Here is a 25679-nt window from a genome sequence, read left to right as displayed (position 1 = left end):
AGAGGGAAATGGCAGCCCTAAACCGACCCAGGGTGGCTGTCCTCCTCTGTGGCCTGTAGCCTAGGAATGGTGGCTTCCAGGGATGCTTAGCGCCACCGTCATGCTCTACTTGTTACATTTTTTATTACGTGTCTCTTCAACCTTGTCATGACTTTTTAACAACACTGTGTGCAGCTTCCAGGGTCCAGGCAGCCCACTTCCATCTTACGCACATCTGTACAGCTTGGCAGCATCCGGGTGCTGGAAGATGATCCACAACCTGTAGCCATCGCAAGGCAGCTGCGGACGGGACTGTGAAGTGACGAGAACAAGCAGGGAGAGGGCTTTAAGCTGACTCAAAGCGAGTTTGGTGCTTTGAAAAAAAATGCTGATCGACATCAGTGGGTCAAAGAATCAAACTGAGATAGAAACAAAATATATTTATTAGAAATCACACACAGTGGCACACCTTACCCTTGGGAGCCCTGTCCACCTCTGACAGTACGTCACGTCTGGGCAGTGCTAGGTGCTGTCTAGTGTGCTCTTGAGGGAAAGGAGGCCACAGGTATATCGAGTGCATTCAACTAATGTAGTTAAAGTCAGTGAGCTACTCAGGGTGTTCCAGTCAGAACTCCAATCTTGTCGGAGGACCTAGATGCCCAGGGGCTTTAGCAGATGCTCGAAAAAACTTCTTTTCAATCATCTGGGGGTTCTCTCTCCCACTGGTGCAGGCAGTAGGGCATCTCAAACTAGAACACTCAGGAACTGTTGGATTTGGTGAGTGGGTTTGTCCCTAAGGGTCTCAGTCCTTCATTTCCATCAGCCAGTGACAGGTTTGCAGGGCACAGAGAGGTCAGAGACTGACATGTGGCTGGTACTCATGGGAGACAGGAAGATAGTATGGCCAATAATCAATATTGCTAGATGGTTGATTGCTTTGGGATAGCCCCACACTCTCTGCCAACTAATCCCAAATTTCCAGGATCAACTGATTCTCCTGTCTCCATCTCCAGAATAGCTGAAGCCACAGGTAGCAGCACTGTGCTAGGCAGGACGTGGGTTTCTATCTTCTAGCCATGGCTTTTATTCCGGATGGCCTACAGAATCTGAGGAACAACTGGATGAAGAATGAGAACCAAGGACAAGTATGGATGCGGAAGTGAGAAGGACTGGGAAGATGGATGCTCCTTGGAATATTGCCACTGTGGGCAGGGCCTTAGTGCTACCACCTGCCTTCAGACACCAAGCAGTGCTGAGAACCAGACTTCTTTACGTGTCTTAACTTCTCAGGGCCTTGCATTTTACAGATCTCTTTAGCTGAGGGCAGATGGGAAGAAACATGGCTATGGAGGCCTCCAGCGTCCTCTGAATGATGGCTTGCAGAGACACAAAGAAAACAGCAGGAGCTAAGCACCAAAGCTGGGTGTGGTATCTAATCTCAGCACCCAGGAGACAGAGGCAGCAAGACCATGAGTTCAAGGCCAGCCTGGGTAACAGGAGGTCCTGTTTCACAAAACCCAAAACAAAGCAAAACAAACAATAACAAAACCAAAAAACAAAACAAAACCAACCAACTAACCAATCAACCAACCAAACAAACAAACAAAAACAAGAAAAAGCAAGGCACCCCTGCCCCCGCCGCCATGCTTCTGTGCTTAGCTGGTCAGTTTTTCACATTCATTTTTGTGACTCGGAGATCTTCCCAGACCCTGCACCTCCACATGCAGTAGTGTGGCACCTTAACAGAGAACTGGAGCTCTATCCGCCATGCATGCCCTTTGCCTGGCAGTACCTGCATGCCATTCCTCTCCAACACCCCTGGCAAGACCTGCAGCAGTCAAGAGAAACCCCAAGCAGGATACAGACAAGAACAGATGCAGCTGGCCAATCCACAGCGACCTGGGGCCCCAAAGTGCCTCTACTTACAGCCACTGTAAGGTATCTGGGGACCAGCACGGAGGCTGCTCTGCTGAGAGCTCCCAGATTCTTAGCACCCTGAAAACAGCTAGAAACAGACAAAACTCTCACGCCTTAACTGTGGTCTCTCCTACACAGCTCCAGAGATCACCCCTGAAGAAACGACACCCAGTTGTGTGGGACAGCGTTCCTGCCCACCCTGCTGTGATGGCTGGGCAAAGCAGACTGGAGACAACTGGTGGAGGGAGGCACAGCATCAATTATGTCAACACAACGGGTATGGGAGGCAGCCTAAGTACCAGCTTTCGGAGACACATCCATCAGCAAGGAGGGTCTGAGCCCTCATCTTCCACATGGAAATGAAAGAGCTCCTAATGGGAGAACAAGGGGCAGGGAGTAGTGTCCTCCCTCTCTGCGTGGCTGCCCATCAGTTCTGGAGAACTGTGAGCATGTGCAGACTCCATCTCTGCTTTGTTCCAGTTATTCTAACTCACCTGATGCGAGAGTCAGGCATGCAGTTCCCAGAGGAGTCCCAGGGGATCGGCACTGAGCCACAGCTAAGAATACAGATGGAGGCTACCTTAGCTTGAGAAGCAGTGCTGCTGCACCCAGCTGCTACTTATCAGAACAATGGACTGGAGGGAGGGACGGAACCTAGGTCCTCCAAGGATAGGGCTGGGCCAGCAGAGTGGCTCAGACAAGCAGGCAGAGATTCACTGTAGCTATGGTGGTCATTCGCAGGGGTTGCTCTGAGCGTGGTCCTTTCTCAAAGGACCAGTCCAGGGCTATTTGGCACTTAAAATAGTAATGGGTGTTTGTGAGCACCCAACTGTCAGAGAAAGGGGCGTGCTCATTTGCTATGAAGTGCACATTTGTCCAAGAAAAATGGAAAGACGCTTCTAAAGCAGTGGTTCTCAGCCTGTGTGGGGTCACATATCAGAATTCTATATAACAGATATTTACACTACAATTCATAACAATGGCAAAATTACAGTTATGAAGTAGCAATGAAATACTTTTATGGTTGGGGTCACTACAGCATGAGGAACTCCCAGCATTAGGAAGGTTGGGAATCACTAGTCTAGGGCCGCTTGGCTTGGGTACTCAGGGAGGGGCTGTGCTGCTGCCTAGGGAACCAATGGGGCACTGGAGGACAGTCACTCTTATGCTCCTAATAGCTTCTTTCAATAGGCACATGTAAAAGGCCCAACAAGTACCAAGGGCCAAACCCGTCTGGAGCCAAAACATGTTTATATTTCTGTCCACCCAGAGTCCTAAGGGGCGCACCTCCCAACCTGCGAACTGTGTAAATGTGCAGAGCTCACCATCACAGGCTGCTCCACACACATCAGACTCGTGTGGAGCTCTGTGTTGGGCCAAGACGTGTGTAAATGGGACTGTAAATAACAGCAGGGCAGAAGGGTCTGTGGACAGCGGTCATGGTTCTCATCAGCCAGGACACCAGTGCTGCACTCAGGCTGTGTGGTTAAGGAGCAAGCCAGCTGGCCTCCCATGCACCCTCAGCAAGGTACCTAAATGCTCCTTGCACTTGCGAGAAATCAAGTAGGGACGGTGAGATCTATGCAGTGCCTTTTAAGTTCTCAGTTACATAGAACTGGACATACTATTTCTCTAATCAGTGTGTTTCTAGGTTGCTAAGAAGCAAAAGCTGCTTTTGTTTTTCTGTTTTATGGAGTGTTGTTTTATTGGGGGTGGGCAGGCAGCTGGCAAGGACAGAGTTTTGAAAAAAAAGCAAAGTTTTAGTAAAGGAGGAGGAAGAAGAAAAGACACGGTGACTGAAGTGCTGTTTGTCAGTGTGTAGGCCATGTGTGGGCAGCAAATGGAACTGGCAACACTCTGGAGTCTCACAGAAGAGGGCCTGGGGGTTTGGAACCCACTGTGTGAGAAGCGGGGCCTGCCTCTCTAAAAACTTCCCATTGGGAACAAGGATTCCTGAGCATAGGCTCCAGACATGTTTGCATCTGAGATGGGGACACGGTGGAGCCACCTCTGCTTCTCAATGGAGTGCTGGTCCACTTGGCTTAGGCTTTCCTTGGAAATCCAGACGGCTAGATGGTGGGCACAGCAGGTATGGTGGACAGTGAGCAGGCGCTTCAGGATGAGCTTCAGGCCATGCGGCAGCTGCTGATGCTGAGTCTTCTTCTGTTTATGTCTCAAAGTACTTGTAGATCTGGGCCACATACTGCATCACACTCTGCCAGTCGGGCCGGTCTGTGTACAGCATTTCACTGAGCTCCTGCAGGGGAAGGGGACAGCACAAGACGGACATCTCAGTCCCCTTTTACCAAGTGACTCTGAACCAGGTCAGGATTGGTACTGATTGGTACCAATCAGGATTGCCACCTTCTACTAACAGGAACCAAAGTGTAGGCAAACACAGATCATGCTAACGTGCTGAGTTAGTCTTCTTAGCAGCTTTTCCTGGGAGGTATGTCCCTTTCAAAGACCAAAGACAGGACTTCCTATTACTTTCATCTCTAAACACCATTACAGCTTTCTACAGTCACCTCGACTTCCACAATAGAAGAAGGATGGCTTCTGCTTTTATAATGTGCATATGGATGTAAGCCCAGTTTCCTAGGCTCCCACCACAGTGGGCATGCTTTCACACATCCCGTGTCTTTCCAATGGACATTCTTGTGTAGGGTTTCCCACACCACTGTGCTTCCGTGGGTGTGTGCACCACAGTGGGCATGCTTTCACACATCCCGTGTCTTTCCAATTGACATTCTTGTGTAGGGTTTTCCACACCACTGTACTTCCGTGGGTCCCTTCACTTCCAATACATTGCACTTTGCAATGTCAAATTAGTTCCTGGAGAGCTAGTCATGGAGTTACCACAGACACCTTGAGCCAACTTAAACCATGTGCTTTACTAGGGTTAATATCTCTTAGTATCTGGGCTTTTCTTACTTTGCTTTTTTTTCTTTTCTTTTTTTTTTTTTTTTTTTTTGGTGTTTTGAGACAGGGTTTCTCTGTGGCTTTTGGAGCCTGTCCTGGAATTAGCTCTTGTAGACCAGGCTGGCCTCGAACTCACAGAGATCCGCCTGCCTCTGCCTCCCGAGTGCTGGGATTAAAAGCATGCGCCATCACCGCCCGGCCTTTGTTTTTTTTTCTTTCCTTTCTTTTTCTCCCCCTCTAGTTGAGTGATTTTTTTTTTTGCTATTTATTTAGTTTTATTAATTTACTACCTGTTGTGGGCTAATTTTGCAAGTAAGGCCAGGCCAAACAGTGATAAGACAGGTGGGAAGGATAGGCGCCTGGCAGGACACTCCACAAAGCTCTCTAGAACACGCTTAATTATTAACACTGGGATTGGATGTGGAGTCTTTTGTGGTTGTAACAAAACATGAGCCAGAAGCAGAGATGCAAAGGAAAAAGAGGCTGAACAGAGCACATCTGTGCCTGGTAAATCCTGCCGACTAGTCACCAAGTTAACATCTGACTTTTCTCTCCTGCTCTGCTCCCAGGTCAGGCTAAAATGATCAGCACATCATGATCCGCCAGGAAGGGCACAAAGGAAGCAAGAGGGACCTTCCACACAATTCTGCCCAGAAAAATTTTTAAAAGAAAAAAATGAAATCTTAGAGCAGAGATTGCTAATGACAGCAGGGACACACGATAAAGAGTGACAGAGTTCAGTGGAGAGGCAGAGGCAGGGGGATCTCTGAATTCAAAGCCAGCCTAGTCTAGACAGTGAGCTCTAGGATAGCCTGGGCTACACAGAGACACAGTGCTGATTGGGAGGCAGATGAGCTTTGAGAAGGAAGGGCAGCCTGAAGACATGCCTAGGAACTCAAGAGGGACTGAAAACTTCCCTTTCTGTCGAGAAAGAGGTCTCCAGTTTCAGATGATTTGGAAGTACAGCTACTAGTCACAGTTTAACTCAGTCCATTTCGTATTAGCAATTACTGAATCAAAAATATCTGTTACATTATTAACACCACATCTGAAAATCTTTGAAGAAATGTTTTGCATGTTTCAAGGGGAGAGAGGGAGGTTGTCTTAGTAATAATTTCACCACACATGAGATTTACTTAAATTAACAGTTAACAGCCCAAACCCAGGCCAATATGATTCCACCAAACACACACAGAAGAACTAATATTAGTTATTCAGTCTCCAAAAACGGAAGACAAGAGAATGCTCTGCAACTCATCCTGTGAGGTCAGACGAGCCTACAACCAGAGCTAGACAAAGACACTACAAGAAAACTGTACGTCAGCCTCTCAGATAAATAGACACAAAGCTACTAGCAATTGAAAAAAATGCTAGAAAACTGAATTCATTAATCTATAAAGTATTATGATTAAATAAGGCTCGTCCAAGGAATGTAAAGCTGGCTCAATGCTTTTAAATCAACATTAGCATATTAACAGACTGAGAAAAATAATATCAACAAACTTCAGAATCTGTTCATGACAAAAAACAAAACAGAGAAGCTAACTTATTTTATACACTAAAGGGTATGTACCCCTAACCCAATAGCTAAACTCACTTAATTGTATAAGACAATGCTTATCCCCCTCAAATCAGGACTAAGACAAAGATGGACTCTCCTGCTTGTCCTGTTTAATACAGTAGATGAAATTTCATCTAATATAAAAAGGCATAAAAAAGAAACAAAAAGGCATACAGATTACAAAGGAAACAACAAAACTGGTTTTGCAGACGTGGAGGTTGACAGTCGAGTCTGCACACAAGGTAAGTGGGGTTCCATTACACAGCCCCATAGACCTCAGCCACTCTCCTGTATGCCAGAAATGAAAACAGGAATTTTTTACCAGAAAAAAAATACTGTCTGCAACCCCTCCCACGTTTGTTTGGTTTTAACTTTATGTAAGTGTTTTCCCTGCATATATGTGTACACACCACATGTATGTCTGGTACCCAAGACGAGGGCATTGGATCCCCTGGAACTGAAGTTCCAGGCCATTGCGAGCTGCCCCATGAGTGCTAGGAACCAATCCTGAGTCCTCTGGAAGAGCAACCAGTGCTCTTAACCACTAAGTCATCTCTCCATCTCCACCCCCTACTTTTAAAGCCTAAATCTAACATAATATGTATACAATTCATATGCAGAAAACTATAAAACATGGCAGAAAGCAAATATCTAAATGAGAGACATGTATTATGTTTATGAGTTTAAAGATAATATTGTTAAGATTATTAATTATTCCCAGTTTTGATGTGGGACGGTCATTGGTTAATTAATAAAGAAACTGCTTGGCCCGATAGGTCAAAACACAGGTGGGTGGAGTAGACAGAACAGAATGCTGGGAAGAAGGGAAGTGAGCTCAGATGCTCTGGGGCAGAGGCAATGAAGTTCCAGCCCAAGATGGACATATGCCAGAATCTTCCTAGAGGGTCACCACCTCGTGGTGCTACACACATTAATGGAGGTGGGTTGATAAGGATGTGAGAGTTGGCCAGTAGGAGCTAATGGGCCGAGCAGTGTTTATATGAATACAGTTTGTGTGTTGTTATTTTGGGGCATAAGCTAGCCAGGCGGCTGGGAGCTGGGTGGCAGGAAAGTGGCCTGCAGCTCCTTCTATACAGTTTGATATGTAGATATACTGTAATCCCAATAAAAATCCCAAGAAATCTCTGTTTTGTTTTGTTTTTTCCGGAGACAGGGTTTCTCTGTGTAGCCCTGTCTCCCAAGTGCCGGGATTAAGGATACGTACCACCATTGCCCAGCATTCCCAGCACATGGTAATTTTTGGTAGATATTGACAAATGATTCTAAAATTTATGAATGCAAAAAAATAACAAAACCATCTAGAAGAACAACAAAGGGGCAAGATTTCAGGTCTGGGAAAGGAGAGATAAGGATGCTTTCCTCAGCACCTGGTACTGCACTGGACAAACAGAAAGCAAGTGACTAATGCATGTTTCACAGATCACATAAGTGAATCAGAGACTGCAATGGAAGCTTCTGAAAGCTCTTGAAAAAATACAAGAGCAAATCTGAGTTTGCAACCTTGGGTTAGGTGATGAGCTTTTAACTACATCAAAGCACGGCCTTGAAAGAATATGAATTATAAACTGGGGCAAAATGTAAAACTTTGCTGAGAAAGATACTGCTAAGAGAATAAAAAGATAACTTTCAGACTAGGAGAGAATATCTGAAGATCAAGTATGAAAAGGACTTGTATCCAGTGTGTGAGCACGTGTGTGTGTGTGTGCGTGCTAAAAATTAACAATAAGAAAACAATTAGGTTTAGAAAGGGGAACGACACCACCCCAAGGAAGACAAGTGGCCAGGGAAGAACTGTGAACAAATCAGAGCTCAGCATAGTCTTCCAGCAGAGAAACTCAGAACAACAGAGAGGGCTGTGGCATGAAGGAGCACCAGGATTTCAGGGCCAGTTTCGATGATGCAGTGAAAGTCTGTCTCAAAAGACCCACCCCACAACAAAACTAATCAAAACAAAACACAACAAGGAGACAGGTGCTACAGAAGCAGCTAAACCCAAACAATGACAATGACATTACTAGAGGCAAGTGACAAAACACTCCTGCTGTTAAAGCACTATAATAAAATAAAACACTCATAGCATTTATGTATAATTCTTTGATTCTACCAGAAGATACTCACCCAATGTGTGTGTGTGCATGTGTGTGTTACATGTGCGTGTCATGGCATACATGTGGAGGTCAGAGAGAAACTTGCAGGAGTCAATTCTTCTCTTCCATCATGTGGGCCCCAGTGACTGAACCCAGGCCATCAGGCAAGAAACTTTACCTGCCAAGCCACCCTGCTGGCCCACACGGCAGTTCCTGACAAGACACTGGAGGTGTTTTTGTTTTTATTTTAAATTTTATGGGTGTTCTGCTTGTGTTTCTGCCTGTCCACCACATGCCTGTCCACCAGGAATGGAGGTGTTTTGAACAGGAGATAAAGAGGAGCTCTAGGTAGCATTAAATCTAGGAGATATCTTCTTCTCCTACTCAATGCTAAGGCAGAACAAATAAAATGGAATACAAAAATTCCCCAGTCAGAATGAACATGAACTTGACTTTGAAAATACTGGATAAGAATTCCTTAGTACCTTATTGCTGATGAACTTACAAAGAACACTAGAAATGTACCACTGGGGCTGGAGAGACAGACGTCTCAGCAGTTAGGAGCACTGACTGCTCTTCCTGAGGACCTGGGTTCAGTTCCCAGGGCCCACATGGTGACTTACAACCATCTGTACCTCCAGTTCCAGGGAATCGGATGCCATCTTCTGGCCTCTATGGGCACTAGGCACATATGTTGTGTGAGCCCACATGTGCGTACGTGCACACACACACACACACAGGCAAAATACTCATACCCATAAAATAAAAATAAATAAAACTAAAAAAAAAAAAACAAAAAAACCCCCACAAAACCCAACCAAAACCTAGAAACGTACTATGGCTTCTTCTTTTATTCATTTCTTTGCACATACTTGCTACAAACAGTCTACGACCTGGTGCTGTACTAAGGGCCTTCAGCGATAAAGAGAGAAGGCGCTTGTGCATCCAGGTTCACAGTAGCATTTGCCAAGAAGAACTTAACTACAGTGGCACCATAGTATTTCAGTACAGATGAACAGATGAGCAGAACAAGGTATAACCATATCATTTGCCTTAATGAGGAAGGAGGTTCTAACAGATGGACTTTGAAGACCTTATACTATGCCACAAAAGCCAAACATGAGACAGAGACAGCGGGCAAATACACTTACATGGGGTGTCTGAAACAGGTGAGCTTTCAGAGTCTGAGAAAAGAACAGTGGCGGCCAGGCTGAGGGCGGGGGTGGGGAGTTAATGTTTAACAGATTCAGAGTTTCGATTTTGCAAGATAACAATTCTACACTGGGAGGGTGGCAATGATTGCTACACAGCGTGAAGGTACTTCACACCACTTAGAATGATTAAGACGGTAAAGCTATAAAAAGTAGCTGACCTCACTTACCGGACTCTCAAGGCTTTTGAAGCTCCTGCTTTCGGGAGTTCAGTTTTGTGCAGTGACTACCCTACCAGGCCCCGAGTAAGCGGCGCGTCACGGACAAAGTGACTAAGGCCATAGTGAACCTCACCAAGCCACAGATGGCTAGCTCTGGAAAACACACCAGAGCTGCTCTGAAGCAATCGCGATGATGCCACGAATGTTTGCCCAATTCTTCTGGTACGGATGATGATGTTGGCTTAAGACGCCCATTTCATGGTGGCTGGGCAGGAATGTGTTCTAAAGCTTGAGGTACATGACAGAGCTTCACTTTGAAGGAATCTTCCTTGCTTATCTATTTACCCTAAAATGTGTATGTCCTTATACAGATATAGATACTCAAAAAAACTTATTTTTGAGACTTATCTTTAATATTTCTTAAATATGTATATATGTGTGTGTTTGAATGTAGGTTTCTGCACAAGAGTGCGGTGACTGCAGAGGCCAAAAAAGGGGTGTCAGATTCCCTGAAAGTGTAGTTACAGACAGCCGTGAGCTGCCCAATATGGGTGCTGGGAGTGAAACTCGGGTCCTCTGCAAGAGTAGTGCATTCTAACTGCTGAGACTTTTCTCCACTGGATTTTACTTCTGGAATGTTTAGCATTCTGTTTCTTGAGTAAGGTGTAGAGAATCCTTCTATCTGATCTCTGAAGGGTACCGGTGCTGTTACTTAATTGTCCGTTCTGTTTCAATTTCTCCACAGCTCCTTCCAGTTACATTTCTCCAAGTCCTCCAACCTTGGAAGGCTACAGACTTACATCTCACTGTTATTTCAGCTTATATTTTCCTGACTGTCCTTTTTTCCCCTGGTTGTATGTGGATTAAAACAACAAAAAACTTTGGCCACACATAGTGTGGTGGTGCATGTCTACAAACACAGCACTTAGAAGGCAGAGGCAGGAGGATCAGAAGTTCAAGGTCATTCTCATAGTGATATCAAAGCCAGGCTTGCACTACACACCCACCCACCTACACACACACACACACACACACACACACACACACACACACACACTACATTGGGTTACACTTGGCATTTTAAAGCTACAACCATCCTGAAGTAACAACAGCAATTAATAACCTTTGGCCAGTTATACTAAAAGATTATATAAGAAGCTTCAAGAACGGGAAAGCCAATTAACAATTGCTTAATGAGATTTTCATTGTTGTTGTAAACAAGAAGCCCAGAAGTAGATTCCAGATTGGTTACCACTAAGTGTTGTCTCTTTCTTCCACTCCATATTATTTATTTATTTATTTATATTTTATTTTTGAGACAGGGTTTCATGTAGCCTACAATGGCCTCAAACTTGCTGTGTTTGTTGGCTTTTCCATTCTAGAAACTAAATACACATTAACCAACAAACGTTCTTTACTGTTTTTCAACCCTTCATTGTCAATTCAGCCTGTGGGATGGTTTCCTTATGTTTACTGTGAATCCACCAGCTTTCTCCTCTGCTCTATCTAACCAGTTTGGCAAACCATCCATGTTTTTTTTCCCCCTCCAAATTTTCTTTTCTAGTAGCTTTGTGTAACCTTCCTGGTGGTAACAAAAATATTCTAAAATGATCCTTGTGCAGGTCTCTTTGGATATTGGCCTGTTTAAACATTGATCCCCTAGGAATTGTAATTTCTCCAGAAATCTCTTGCTGGGACAAGGGAAGGATGGAGGCTCATGCCAGCAGCTGGAGGAGGAGCTTGTCTTGGTGAACTATCTGTACAAGTCTGTCAACTTGTGAGACCACCTGGCAGTGGTGGGTACTGACTGGCAGGAGGACACGCCAGGACTGCTTAATTATATGTCTCCTGCACGCTGTCTACGTCTAAGCCTCTTGTTAGGGCCCTGAAGATGAACCAGGAGTGTTGTGTAGGGGTCACGGGGCCTCTATGCCTCCAGTATGTATAAATCCCCCGTTTCCCTGCTTTCATGATTATTTATCTGCTTAACTGGCTTCATGAGAATGGTCAAGCTTAGCTTGTTAGGGCTGGGAGGGCTGAGGCTCCAACTCAAACAGCTCCAGGAACAGACGTGAGTCTTTTCTAAATCTCCCTCCCTTATATTTATAGTACTATGACCCTCCCTGGTTTCTATTCCTCTTCATCTTCTTTGTTCTCTCTCCCTCTCTCCCCTCTCTCTCCCTCCTTCCCTCCCTCCCTCCCTCCCTCCCTCCCTCTCTCTCTCTTTCTCATTTTTGGAGCAGGAGGGAGTCCCTGTGTTGTACAGGCTGGGCTTGACTTCAAGAGCCACGCGAAGTTTCAGCTCCAGGAAACCAGGATTAGATATGTATCACCATGTATGCTCTCTTAAACGTTTTAGTATGTGTGCATGTTCTGTGTGTCAGTGTATAGGTGTGCCGAGGTCCAAAGTTGGCATCCAGGTCTTCCTTAGTCCCTCTCCACTTTTGGCGACAGGTGCCCTCAGGCCAACAGGAGCTCACAGCCAACAAGAACCTCCCGGCACTGGGATTATACGCCTGGCTTTTTTATATGGCACTGTAGATCTCATGCTGCCATGCCTGCCCAGTCAGACTTTACCCACTGAGTCATCTCCCTAGTGCCTCTCACATGCCTGCTAGGTTTAAACAGTTAACATTTGTTACCCCCAGTTCTGGCAGGTAATCCCCTCTCTCATTTGGTGTACCCGTTGGCTAGAAAACTCAATCCTTTTCCTGTCTGCTTTGTAATCTTGGCTTGTGCATATTTCAGTAGCCATTAAACAATAGGCACTTCCTGCATCCTACCATTTAGCTAGGTGCTCCAGACAGAAATCTGGGTTCCAAACCTCATCTGGCCTTTTAATCCACCCCACCTCCAAGGCCAGCCTCAGCATCTCTCCAGGAGCAGGTGCAGTTCTCACAATGTCTGACTCTTAACTCACAGCTTTGGTTTTCACTTTGTTTTATGTTTCTGATATGTAGTTATTTTTCTATTTTTTTTTTTAAAGACAGGATGCCTTTGTGTAGCCATGGCTGTCCTGGAACTCACCATGTAGACAAGGCTGGTTTTGAACTTATAGAGATCTGCCTGTCTCTGCCTCCCAAGTGCTAAGGCTAAAAGTGTGTGTCACAATGCCCTGGTGACATTTCACTGAGATTGCATGTTAATTTGAATAAGAGAATTTTAATAACAATCTAGCTCACTGTTTTGTCAGAACTGCAATTTATTCATAATGAAATCTTAATTTCAAGAACTCTGAGTCCAGAGCTAGAGAGATAGATGGCTTAGCAATGAAGAGAATTGGTAGCTCTTCCAAAAGACCTGGGTTTGATTCCTAGCATCCACATGGCAGCTCACAGTCATCTCTAAGTCTAGTTTTAGGGGATCCAGCAACCTCTTTTGGCCTATACAGGCACCAGACATGGGGTACACAGACCACTAGCAGGCAAAACACCCACAAACATTAATAATGATAATAAAAGGAAACAGAGACAAACAAACCCCTGAGTGTCCATCCTTTCCGACCAGCTGGATAACTTCATATTAGGAATCCTGAGGGAAAGATCTGCAAACGGACCTGGGTATCCTTTATTAGTTTAGTGGGTAGCAGGAAGTTCTTCCTCATGAAGTAGAAAAAAATATCAAAAAGATACAAAACAGGATACTTACCAGGCTGGGTTTGATGCCTACACTTTCAGCTGCTTCAAATGCCAACAAGAGATTCCGTTTCTGTATCGGAAAGACAAAGACAAGGGATGAGAGCAGGGATAGCGCAGACACTGCAGACTGCTCACTGTGAGGAAACAAGCAATGCCGTGTCAACTGTGCAGACCAGCTCTGTCTTGGCAAGGAAAGGGTAGCAGGTTACGACCGCCACTGGGGAAAACAACACTGGCCGACACCTGACTAAAGACAAAGTTTCATTTGTGGCCTTTTCAAGATTTACAATATTCACCATGTTGTGTTTCTTCACAATGTCACGAATGACAATCAAACTGGGTGTGGCACTGATGCACTTCTGACTGAGGCAGAAGGATTATGAGTTTGAGGCCAGATAGGGCTACATAGTGAGACCTAGTCTTTAAAAAACTACCAAAGTTATACGTGAAGGTAGTTACATATAACCAAATGAAAAACTGTTTCTTCCCCGGTCCTAACTCTCAAGACAACTGCTTTCTAGTTTGTCTTTATTTCCTGTAGTGACTTCTAGGTGACTGTGATCTTCTTACAGCACTATTTAGCTTTTAACCTATTCCTGTGTGAGGGTGCTCACATCATGGTGAGTCTGTGGCAGAGGACAGCTTGCTGAGGCTGAATCCCAACCTTTCCTCGAAGGCTTGCTTTTCCCCTGTAGTCTGTGCTGCTTGGTGACTTCTCTGACTGAGAGAACGGCCCCTCATCATCTGGTTTTTGCTTGTTTTATTCATCCTGGTGGGAAATCCCTAACTCCTTGCAGCCTGCTACTTTTCTGTCCTCACACAGAGAGGGTCTGGTCCTTCTATCGCTTCTCGCTTTCTCCTTTTCAAACTCTGAAGCTTAGCCATTACTATTATTCAAAGAAGTCTTCCTGCCCCAGGAATCCCCCAGAACCTCTTATCAACTGTAGGACTACACCCCATCTCCCTGGAGTACATTCTTGAGAAAGGCTGTAGAGGAGAAACATTCCCAGATGTGTTTGTACAGAAAAATCATCTTTCTACTATCATGCTTGATTAAGAGAATTCTTGGACAGGGAATTCTAGGCTGAAAATACTTTCCTCTTAGAACAAGAACAGCACCGTTCCCCAGAATCACTGAGCCCGAGTTTGGGCTTTGTTCCCAGACTCTCTTCGGCTATTGTCTGACATCTCTTTGTACAGATAATCTAAATTACTTGTCATGCCATCCGCCTCAATAATTCATATGAAAGTCATTACATTTTAAAAATTTAACTAGATGTTTTAAGTACCACTAAAAAGCATGGTCACAGTTTATGTCCTATGTATAATTTTGCTATTTGATTCATTTAGCTTTCTTTTTCCTTCCCCAGTACTGGGGATTGAACCCAGGCCTTATGCATGCTAGGCAAACACTTTACCACAGTCGTATTTAAATTTTATACATAAGCTGGGATGCATTTGTGGCCCCAGCTATGTAAGAGGCTAAGGGAAGAGGATCACTGGAATCCAGGAGTTCAAGTCCTTTTACATCTATAATTTTCTATTTTTCTGTTTCCCCATAGTCTTCACTCTGCCCCGTCTAAGCATCTGGCCCTGGGTCAAGTGGTTCGGCTCGACACTGAAGTCAACTTGCTGTCAGAGGAAAAGCAGACGTGCCTATGCATGCTTTCTTCTAGCGTGTGATGTAACCCTGGGAAGCAACGGAACCACGGTGATATTGCCCAGGCCAGTAGCCTTTTTCCTTGACACCCAGAGAGATTGATGGACAAGAGCTGGAACCGCCCCCCCCCCTTGTTTCTGTGATGCTGCTCTGTTCTGCTGAGCAGAAATGGGTAAATGGGCCCATCCAGGCCACACTAGGGGAGCCACCCCTGTTTTGGTGCTAATGGAACCTTTGCTCTTATTTTAAAATCCCTTTGGTTAGGCCAGTGTTTAGGTTACATTGCTCAGGAAGTTGAGATACAAACAGTTTTTATGGCTCATGAGATTGTAATGTCAAACTGGTTCCTAAAAAGGCACACCATTTTCAGTCCGATAATCATGTTCTCCCCGCCCTCGTGTATCTTTACCTGCCAAATGTGTCAAACTAAACACTGCATTTTGATGCTTTAGTTTACTGGGTTACTAATAAGGTCTAAAGAGAAGGTGTTTCTAAATCAAATATTTTAATTAGAATTCTGCTAAGACCCTCTAACAGGGTCAAATGAAAGTATGTTTTCTAAGAACCTGAACACAGGATAAATGGTCTGTATTGGAAAACGGCCTCAAAAAGCTCTGAAACAGCATAGCATGGAATACAATGGGGTGATTTTTTTGTTTGTTTGTTCATAAAAATGATGTCTGCTCATTTTGATGGAGGCGGGACAACAGTGACCAGGGGTCATCATCCTAATGCCCTCCCACTATGCACTGTTGTGGCTGCTGTGCAGAGGCCAGAGAGTAGAAGAGGGATGCCCAGTGAAGAGGCTGGGGAGGAGAGCCAATGTCCTCCGGCCATGAGCTCTGCCTCGGTGGAGGCTCTGTCATACAGGTGAGGACAGAGTGAGAGGCCATTCATTCTTCAGTGTCTGGTGTGTGTGTGTGTGTGTGTGTGTGTGTGTGTGTGTGTGTGGCGGCAGGGGTCGGGGGAGCGGGGAGGGGTAAGCCTGACCCTCCCAGCTCAGAATAATCTGTTCTCATCTGATGCAGACCTTGGTCTCCAGATTGGCTGGCAGGACTGTACTGGTACAGTATCTTTCTGCTAATAAGAGGGAGAAAGGATTTGATTCATATTCATATTCAATTTCTGATATCAACAGAATCACTTTCCACTCAATAACCTGACTGTGGGCTGCATGGAAGAGCTTCAAATGCTGACATATGGAGACTGTACTTTTAATGAAAACAGAATACTTTGCTGAAATCTTCCAGTCACTGTGATGTACACCCTGTGATTGAATATTCCTTCACTACAAGTTATCCTTGCCTATTTGAGACACCACCTCTTGTAGCCCTATTTGGCCTTAACCTTACTGTGTAGCTAAGGCTGGCACTGAACTCCTGACCTTCCTGCCCCCACCTCCTAAGTGCTGGCTTTACAAGCATGCACCACTGTGCCCAGTTCTTACTTTTAATTCTGAACTAGTTAATTTTCTTTGGTGTTGGGGATAAAATCCAGACCCTCATCGATGCTAAGTACCGGCTCTACCACTGAGCCTAGATCCTTTAACATATTATTTTTATATTTCCATTTTAATGGATTTTTACAAACATTATATTTCCCTTAGTACCCTTCTTGATATTATTCCACAAGGTACAACCACCCAATCGATGACCCCCTCATACTGAGTGCATAAGACCATAGGGCAGAGTCTGAATCATGTTCATTCACCCCAAAGGGTCTGTAGTAGTTATGCTTCCTTTGAAGCCCAACCTCACACATGTCCCTTCTGTGAAAGCCTGCCCAGTGGTACTGTCACCTCAGGGAAATTACCCTTATTAAAAGCTCCGCACATGATCAGTTGATGCTGTAGTGATGGGCTTTGGCTGACGCGTCATTTTGACAATCCTCCTCTGTAATGGATGGAGCTGGCCTTTCTCAGTGCACCCCCACCCCTTCTCGTGACATCCTGAGCTATAACCATTGCTTCTCCACTTAGGGTGCAGCCAGTAGCCATTGCTTCTCCACTTAGGGTGCAGTCAGGAAGGGACCAGATATTCATTCAGGGAGTAGTGGGCCAGTGGTAACCAACAGACCTAGGTGCTGGAACTCAACTGGAGTTGACAGGGGAGCTGTGAAGTCAAACAGGTCTGCATATGACACTCCTGGCACATGATGTTGACTCCTTAGTAGCCTTATAATGGTCTTTCACCACTGGCATTTTTTTTTTTTTTTTTTTTTTTTTTTGGTTTTTCAAGACAGGGTTTCTCTGTGGTTTTGGAGCTGGTCCTGAAGCTAGCTCTTGTAGACCAGGCTGGTCTGGAACTCACAGAGATCCACCTGCCTCTGCCTCCCGAGTGCTGGGATTAAAGGCGTGCGCCACCACCGCCCGGCACCACTGGCATTTCTTGATGACATCACCAGAGACCCAGAAAAAGAAACTCAACCAGATGTGTGGGAAATAGGGGCCCTTGTCCTGTAAGAGCAACAGAAACAAGAATACTGTTGCCTGCCTGCCCTGATGTACAGTTCTACATCTGCAGAAGGCCACTGAGCAGCTGGCCGGGTGCCTGGTGCCGGAGTCTCAGGGATGCAGAGTGAGACAGGGTTTTGGTCACCAGGAAGCAATGCTCATGATACACTGTGAGAGCAAACACTCGCAGGCCCATTATTTTCCAACAGATCTGAATTGACTGGGGGACAAAGAAGCCAGGCCTGCTGACTACCGACAAACAAGTCACTTTCAGGAAGACTCACATTTTAGAATGTGTGTGGTTGTTTTTAGGAAGGTCTGCTGATTATTTTGAAATTTGTTATGTTCACTATTGACATAATTATTTTTGTAACATCGCACCAGAAAGGAAGGCAGAGGAAAATCAAAACCGTTCCTAGGTGACAATCAGATGCCCTGCTATGATGCCCTTGGCCTCTGTGATGGCTGATGGTCCCCACTCCACCTGGCTCTAGTTCCCTCTGTTGGGTCCTCTCTGTACTTCTCCTGTGCTTAGACGGGGCTTGAGTGTCCCAGAAGGTTCGTGTGCTGAAAGCTTGGCCAGCAGCACATGTGTTAAAATGAACCTTTAGGAGGAGGTAAAGCAGGTGACTGAGAATCTTAATCTCTGAGGAGATCAATGCAGTCCCCATGGGACGCCGATTACTCCCTGTGAGAGCAAATTATAAAAAGAGCAAAGTTGGCCTCTGAATCTCTCTGGCTTCCTGCCTCTTCCTGCCTCACCATGCATCCCCTCGTCCACGCATGCTTTCGCTGCTGCAATACCACCTACCCACTACGAGATCCTCATGAGAGGCCAAACAGACATGACTGCCTCAATTTGGGATGTCTCAAAGCTCTAAAAAAAACCTCTTTTCTTAACAGCATATATAGTCTCAGGTATTTTGCTATAGTTATCAAAGTTGCTTAAGATGGTTCCCTTGAAATCAGGGGAATTGGCTCATCTTCAGTTTCACGGTTTCACACGCCATCTCTAGCTGCCCTTCAAACATTATTGGGCAGTGCAAATTCAGAACACTGACTGCTTCATCTCAGGAAGTCCTGCCAAATAATACGAATCTTTATGGATTTCTCCCACATCCATTCTTCTAGCTTTGATTTCCTATCTGAACTCCAGATTTGCTGTTTGCCTGCCTAATATAACACTTGAATATTTTAGACACTTCACACTTAACCTATATTTTTTCTCCCAAACATTACATGATCTTACTCAGCCTCTTTCACAATTTATAAGGCATTCCACATGGAAATGCTTTGAAAACAGTACTTTTTCATTGCTAGAAATTGAACCCAGGGTCTGGTACATGCTGGAATAGTGCTCTGCCATTAGCCACACTGCCAGTCCTGCAAGATACTCTGTGATGGCTATTTTTTTTTTTTTTGTGATAACTTGGCTATGTCTAGAATTCAATTATTTTTTCAAGACAGGGTTTCTCTATGTAACCCTGTCTGTCCTGGAACTTGCTTTGTAGATCAGGCTGGCCTCAAACTCTCTGAGATCTGCCTGCCTCTGCCTACCAACTGCAGGGATTAAACGCATGCGCCATCACTGCCTGGCTGGTATTCAAATATTTAGCCAGACATGTGTATGTATGTATGTATGTATGTATGTATGTATGTATGTATGTATGTATTTATAGAATGTGTTTGTGCGAATGCTTATGTGCAGAGAATAGAGGATACTTGTGGGAGTTGCTTCTCTCCTTCCACCATGTGGGTCCTGGTTATTAAACCCAGGTTGTCAAGCTTGGGAGCAAGTGTCTTTACCCGCTGAACCATTTTGCCAGCCTTCTAGGCAGGTATTTAAAGGATGAGATTAGGCAAGACATGGTGATGCACACCTTTGATCCAGGATGCAGGAGGCAGAGACTGGCAGATCTCTGTGAGTTCAAGGCCAGCATGGTCTACAGAGTTAGATGAGATTAACATTTACATTGAAGGATTTTTCATAAAGCAGATAACTCTCTGGAACATGAGTAAGTCTAATTTGTCAGCTTAATAGAAAAAAAAAATCAGGACCTCCATTAAGAGAAGGGAATTCTGCTACCTCTTCTAGCTCCATTCTCAGCATTGGAAGAGACTCTGAAAAAATGAAGGTCACAGCTAAACCAGGGTTTTCTACAGAAAGCAGGTGATAGGGTCCTATCAGCAACCAAGCAAACTGAGATTCACTGTTCTTCTTGGTAACAAATGACATGCATTGAGAAGGGCAGCTGAACTCGGGAGACAGAGGCAGGCGGATTTCTGTGAGTTTGAGGCCAGCCAGCCTGGTCTATAAGAGCTAGTTCCAGGACAGGCTCCAAAGCTACAGAGAAACCAGCCTCTGCTGGGATTAAGGGTGGGTGCCACCACACTCAGTTAAAGGAAAACATTGAATTGGGGCTGGCTTACAGTTTCAGAGATTTAGTTCATTATCATCATGACAGCATGGTGGTAAGCAGGCAGACATGGTGTTGAAGAGCTGAGAGTTCTACATCTTGAGGCACAGGCAACAGGAAGTGAATTGTTTATTACACTGAATGAAGCTTGAGCACAGGAACGCTCAAAGCCTATCTCCACAGTGACACACTTCTTCCCTCAAGGCCACACTTATCCCAATGAAGCCACACCTCATAATATTTTGGGGGCCATTTTCTTTCAAACTACCCACCCACCCTCCCAGAAATGCATTGCTACAGAAATTCTATCGGCTCTCCTGGAGGAGAAATGAGGTGGTGTAGGCAGTGACTTACTTTCTCCTGACTGTTCAGCTCCTGGTATGGGATGTGGGCAGGCAGGTAGGTGTGTAGCAGAGCACAGAGGGCCAGCCCATCGCTCCAGCTGCTGCTGAAATTGGTGATATCAATGTTCTGTGGAGAAAGAAAAGCCAGTGTTCACCCACACTGCACTGTCAAGGACACGGCAGACAATGTTCCAGTGTTAACCCACACTGCACTGTCAAGGGCACCGCAGACAATGTTCCAGTGTTAACCCACACTGCACTGTCAAGGGCACCGCAGACAATGTTCCAGTGTTAACCCACACTGCACTGTCAAGGACACCGCAGACAATGTTCCAGTGTTAACCCACACTGCACTGTCAAGGACACGGCAGACAATGTTCCAGTGTTAACCCACACTGCACTGTCAGGGACACGGCAGACAATGTTCCAGTGTTAACCCACACTGCACTGTCAGGGACACGGCAGACAATGTTCCAGTGTTAACCCACACTGAACTGTCAGGGACACCGCAGACAATGTTCCAGTGTTAACCCACACGCATGGTCAAGGACATGATCCAGACAATGTGATACCGGTACCTATTTAGGTAAGACAAAATAATGAACTGCATTTTGGGGGAGTGTGTTTAACTTTGGTAGCAGGAATGGCCTGCTGTGGTTCACATCCATTCACAGGTATAGAGACCATGGGGAATTCTTGCTTAATGGGGGATCCATTAAAGCCTAATATTAATCTTATCTCAAGTTATTCCCCTGTTGAGTTTTGTATATCCAGAATTTCCCAGATTGATTGGTCACAGGAGAGCAATCACCACAATCATCCATCACCACTATTACCATCATCATGACAATCACCATTACCATCACCACCATCACTATCATCACCACCATCATTACCATCACCATCATCACCAACATAATTATAATCATTGTTACCATCACCATCATGACCATCACCATCACCACCACCATCATCATTACCATCACTATCATCTCCATCATCATGACTACACATAACCCAACATCAAGCAGACCAGACAAAACATGAGCATGAAGCCCAGGCTACAACTGCTTCTGCTCTATATTCCCTTCCTTAACTAGAGTAGCTTCCTAGGGGCAAGAGAAGCCTCAAGCTCAACAGTCTCCCGGCCATATAGAGAACAATCAAGAATCATTCCTCTGGTGGGGAATGAGTCTCCTCCTGCAGACAGGCAGTGAGTTGGGGTCGCTGCTTGACACACAGTGATAAGCAACGTTATCTTCCCAAAGATTAAATTTTTAAAAGATGTCCACAGGCTGGGGAGTTGACACAGTGGGCAAGGGCATTTGCAGTCAAACCTGACCTTCTGAGTTCAATCCCCAGGAACCACATAGTGGATGGAGAGGAACGATTCCTGAAAGTTGTCCTCCGACCTCCATGAACATATAGTGGCACACACATAATTATAATGACAGTAAAGGGGACAAGGGCTCGAAGTCTGGGATCCCAAACCAATGAACTCAAAGAGAGACATCACAGGAGCACAGTCTAAAATGATAGAAGCCAGGCTAAGTGTGTTCTCTGCCGGAAGGAGGATCTCTTAGATAAGTTCATTCCCTTTTGCTCTATTATATCCTAACTGCCCTCAATTCTTTGCTGCTCATTTACTCTGAACAGACTTGCCTCTATGGGTGTGGAAATGATTCTTCTGTAATAAGGCATTTCTCCTGAGCATCAAATTCAAAGGAAAAACCTCAACCCACCTACAGTTCTAATCTGTGTGGCCATTTAAAATAAAGAGACCAGGACGTGGAGAGATGGCTCAGTGGTTAAGAGCACTGGCTGCTCTTCCAGAGGACCAGGGTTAACTTCTCAACACCCACATGGCAGCTCACAACTGTCTGTAACTCCATTTCCAGGAATCTGACACCCTCACACAGGCAAACTTGTAGGCAAAATACCAATGCACATAAAATAAAATAAATGCTAAATAACTAAATAAAATTAAAAAGGCCAAAGCCATTTATGCACCAAGTCATAGCTTGTCCAAACTTATAGCCTCACAGTTCAGAATTGTTTCATCTTATTGTTCGTTTTTTTCTTTCTTTCTTTCTTTTTTTTTTTAAGAGCTTCTTAGGGTAGAAATCTTATTCCACTGAGGATTTATCTTCAGAGAGAGAAAGAGGTAACTGTGGTATAGTTTAAATCTTGTTCAGCAATGGGGTCACATAGACCCCAAAACATTCATTATAGGCTATTGCCAATGACTGTGGTTACATTCCAGAACTTGACATTAAAACCTATTGCTGAAGATACTACATATTTGAGCCACAGAATATGGAAAACTCAAGCTGGTACTCAACTGGAAGGGGCATGCTTGCTTTCAAAGGAGAAAAATAACCATCATTGTCATCCAGTTGTGAATCCCACAAGCTACAATGAATGACTGGCCTGACAAGATACATCTGCTGGTGCAATAGTGACAGAGATGCTGCGGGAGTGACCAACCACTTTCTGATTCGTTCTAAAGCCCATACCGTGAGATGGAAGCCACAACTAACACTGCTTAAGGGACTAAGAAGAACCTGAGGCTAAATAGGTCACAGGCCTTAGGGAACCTAATACTATTATTCTGCTAGGATTAAAACAACTCCTAATGGCATATTGCTATATCCACAGATCAGAGCATCTCTCAACCTTCATCAGAGAAGCTTCCCTTTGCAGTGATGGCAATTAACCCAGAGACCCTTAACTGGTCAGTGTGCAGAGAATAAGAAACCGTGGAGTGCCTAGGGCTAAATGGGACATGTGTATCATATCCCTACTTCCAAAGCTCGGGAGTCTTCATGGAAGGAGGAGGTGGGAAGATGGTAACCGAGTCAAAGGTAGTTGATAACATCAAGGAGACAGTGTTTTCCAGACACAACAGGGCAGCTGCACCTACGAACTCAGCCATTGTGACAGCACGCACAAGATCTTCTCAAGGTCCAGGCAGACGAAATTACAACATGGGGTGGGGTGGAGTGTAAAGCTGCCATGAAATTCCTCCACTAGCTGAAGCGTTCCAGGCACTGACAGCTGCTGGATGAGGAGAGTCCGTTCTTTAATGATGTGACCTCTGGTAAGTTGACTACACCAAAGTAGGCCCCATTCCCAAGACTAGCTGGGCAACACACACTGAGCTCCATGGGGGAAAGGGGCGGGTAGGGCGAGAGAGAGAAAGAGAGAAAGGGAGGGAGGGAGGGAGGGAGGGAGGGAGAGAGGAGAGAGAGAGAGAGAGAGAGAGAGAGAGAGAGAGAGAGAGAGAGAGAGAGAGAGATATGAATCTTTGCTGTTTTTTTCATCAACTTGACCCACACAGAGTTATCTGGAAGGAGGAAGCACAGTAAACAATGCCTCCATCAGACTACCTGTAAACAAGTCTGTGTGGCATTTTTTTGGGGGGGGTTAATGATTGACGGAGTATCCAGTTTATGTGGGTGGTGCCATTCCTAGGCGGGTGGTCCTGGATTATATAAGAAAGCAGGCTGAGCAAGCCACAGGGAGGAAGCCAGTGAGCAGTGTTCCTCCACTGCCTCTGCTTCAGCTCCTGCCCTCACTTCCTTTAACGATGGGTCTTGATGTGGAAGTGTAAGCCTTTAAACCCTTTCCTTCCCCCATCGCTTTTGGCCATGGTCTTATTACAACAATAGAAATCAACTTGGAAAAAAATAATCTCGAAGTTGGGTGGGAGGGTAGCGAAGGTAGTTATGGGATGAGTGGGAGAGGGTGGTATATGTTCAAGATGAATCTTGTATGAAACTCAAAGATTTAATAAAAATATTGTTATGCACCCTCCCACATACATACAAAATATCTTGGCTGGAGGAAAGTAAGTCCAAGAGCATTTAGAACACAGAGAGTGTTTTATTTCTATCTTTAAAAAAATTAATTCATTTTATTTCCTATGTATTAGTGTTTTGCCTGCACGTATATATGTATACCATGTGCATACCTGGTGTCTGTGGAGGCAACTATAGCTATGGAAGGTTGTGAGCCACCATAGGTGCTGAGAATCCAACTCAGGTCCCCTGCAAGAGCAGCAAGTGCTCTAAACTACTGAGCCATCGCTCTAGTTCACCAAATTGGTGTTTTCAATTCTTTTGTGGCTATACTCATGTATGCCTCCACAGATGCTTAGGGACAGAGTGTTGACAGAAAGCAGGGCATCCTGCCGGGTCTCTCTGAGGGCCTGGCATAGGCAGAGGGGATGCTCCTCTCCACTCCGCTCTGGATACTCTTCTAGCACTGACCTCTGTCTCCTTAGGACCATGACGGGAAGTCTGCCTTTATATCATTACGGGAAGTCTGCCTTTATATCAATCTTTATGGGAAATCTGCCTTCTATTTCCTTGGACTCCAAGCTACTACAAAGCCTCAAGAGTTAGGATAAGTCTGATCCTGAGTAGCTAAAATAAAACAAAACCAAAAACAACAGAGGTTAATATTTTACTGTAATACTGTCTGGTCTCAACACAGAGAGAGGAAATTAGCCAAAAGATAAAATCTTACACTCTAAAATCATCCCACAGCTGGACCTACTTTATAAAAACTAAGGGAAGTGATCCTAAGCGCCTTATTTAAGGGTCAGTATGGCTGTTGGTAAAATTCCTCCCCTGGAGGAGATTAAACAATGTCCACCCCTCCTCCAAAGATCCCAATGACAAACTAATAAGGTGCAATTCCGCCAGCGTTCACTATGAGGAAGCAATGTGTTAATGAAGCATACCCGCAGAGCAATGTGTGGGGTTATAGGCAGGAGCATGGGTGGCCTTAAAACAGCCATACTGGGAGGTCTGCACCCAGTGGGGACGACAACTCCTCTGTGGCCACCTAGATGGAGTCCCCTTCCCAGTCCTATATACTGCTTGTCCCTCCCTGACGCCACATGCAATTAAGGAAGAACTGTACACACTTGGTTGGGAGTCGTGGTTAGATACTCCAGTTACGGTCGCCTAGCCCTCTCCATCTCTCTCCATAGAAGGGAGAGTTGGCCGTCAGTGAGCCCAGCTGAAGGAATCCTCTGCAAGTGAGCACAGTTGAACTCATGGGGAGGTGGCAGTTTGGTGCGGAGGAAGCTCTGTGTAGCAGTGACTCTCTACCAGGATCAGTGACACTAAAGAAAGTAATGAAAGGAGAAAACCAAGCCTCACAGGACACACAGAAATAAAGCTTCTTGTCACCTGTCCACTCTTACATTGACAGCATGCCTCTAAAGAGAATGTTTGGACACTCAAGAGCATCTTAGAATCCATGTTTAACCACAGACTTTGAGCAGAAAAACAAAACAA

The 25679-nt window shown here is 45.1% G+C and overlaps 1 protein-coding gene across 8 annotated transcripts in view; it reads right to left on the bottom strand.

Moving 5' to 3' along the window:
- Positions 1-404: 404 nt before the first annotated feature.
- Specc1 (sperm antigen with calponin homology and coiled-coil domains 1) overlaps positions 405-25679 on the bottom strand; it is a 267349-nt gene continuing 242074 nt past the window's right edge. For all 8 annotated transcript variants that reach the window (XM_057773390.1, XM_057773387.1, XM_057773388.1 and 5 more), the window contains 3 exons: positions 20381-20497; positions 13508-13567; positions 405-4153 (listed from right to left, as the gene is read on the bottom strand). In XM_057773390.1, the coding sequence (XP_057629373.1) occupies positions 4064-4153; positions 13508-13567; positions 20381-20497 (267 nt within the window). In that variant the 3' untranslated portion in view covers positions 405-4063. The remainder of the gene's footprint in view (positions 4154-13507; positions 13568-20380; positions 20498-25679) is intronic.

The sequence above is a fragment of the Chionomys nivalis genome, chromosome 7 (assembly GCF_950005125.1).
Source record: "Chionomys nivalis chromosome 7, mChiNiv1.1, whole genome shotgun sequence".
Taxonomy (NCBI): Eukaryota; Metazoa; Chordata; class Mammalia; order Rodentia; family Cricetidae; genus Chionomys; species Chionomys nivalis.
The sequence above is the reverse complement of the archived record's forward strand: the minus strand, read 5'-3'. Positions and strand labels throughout refer to the sequence as shown.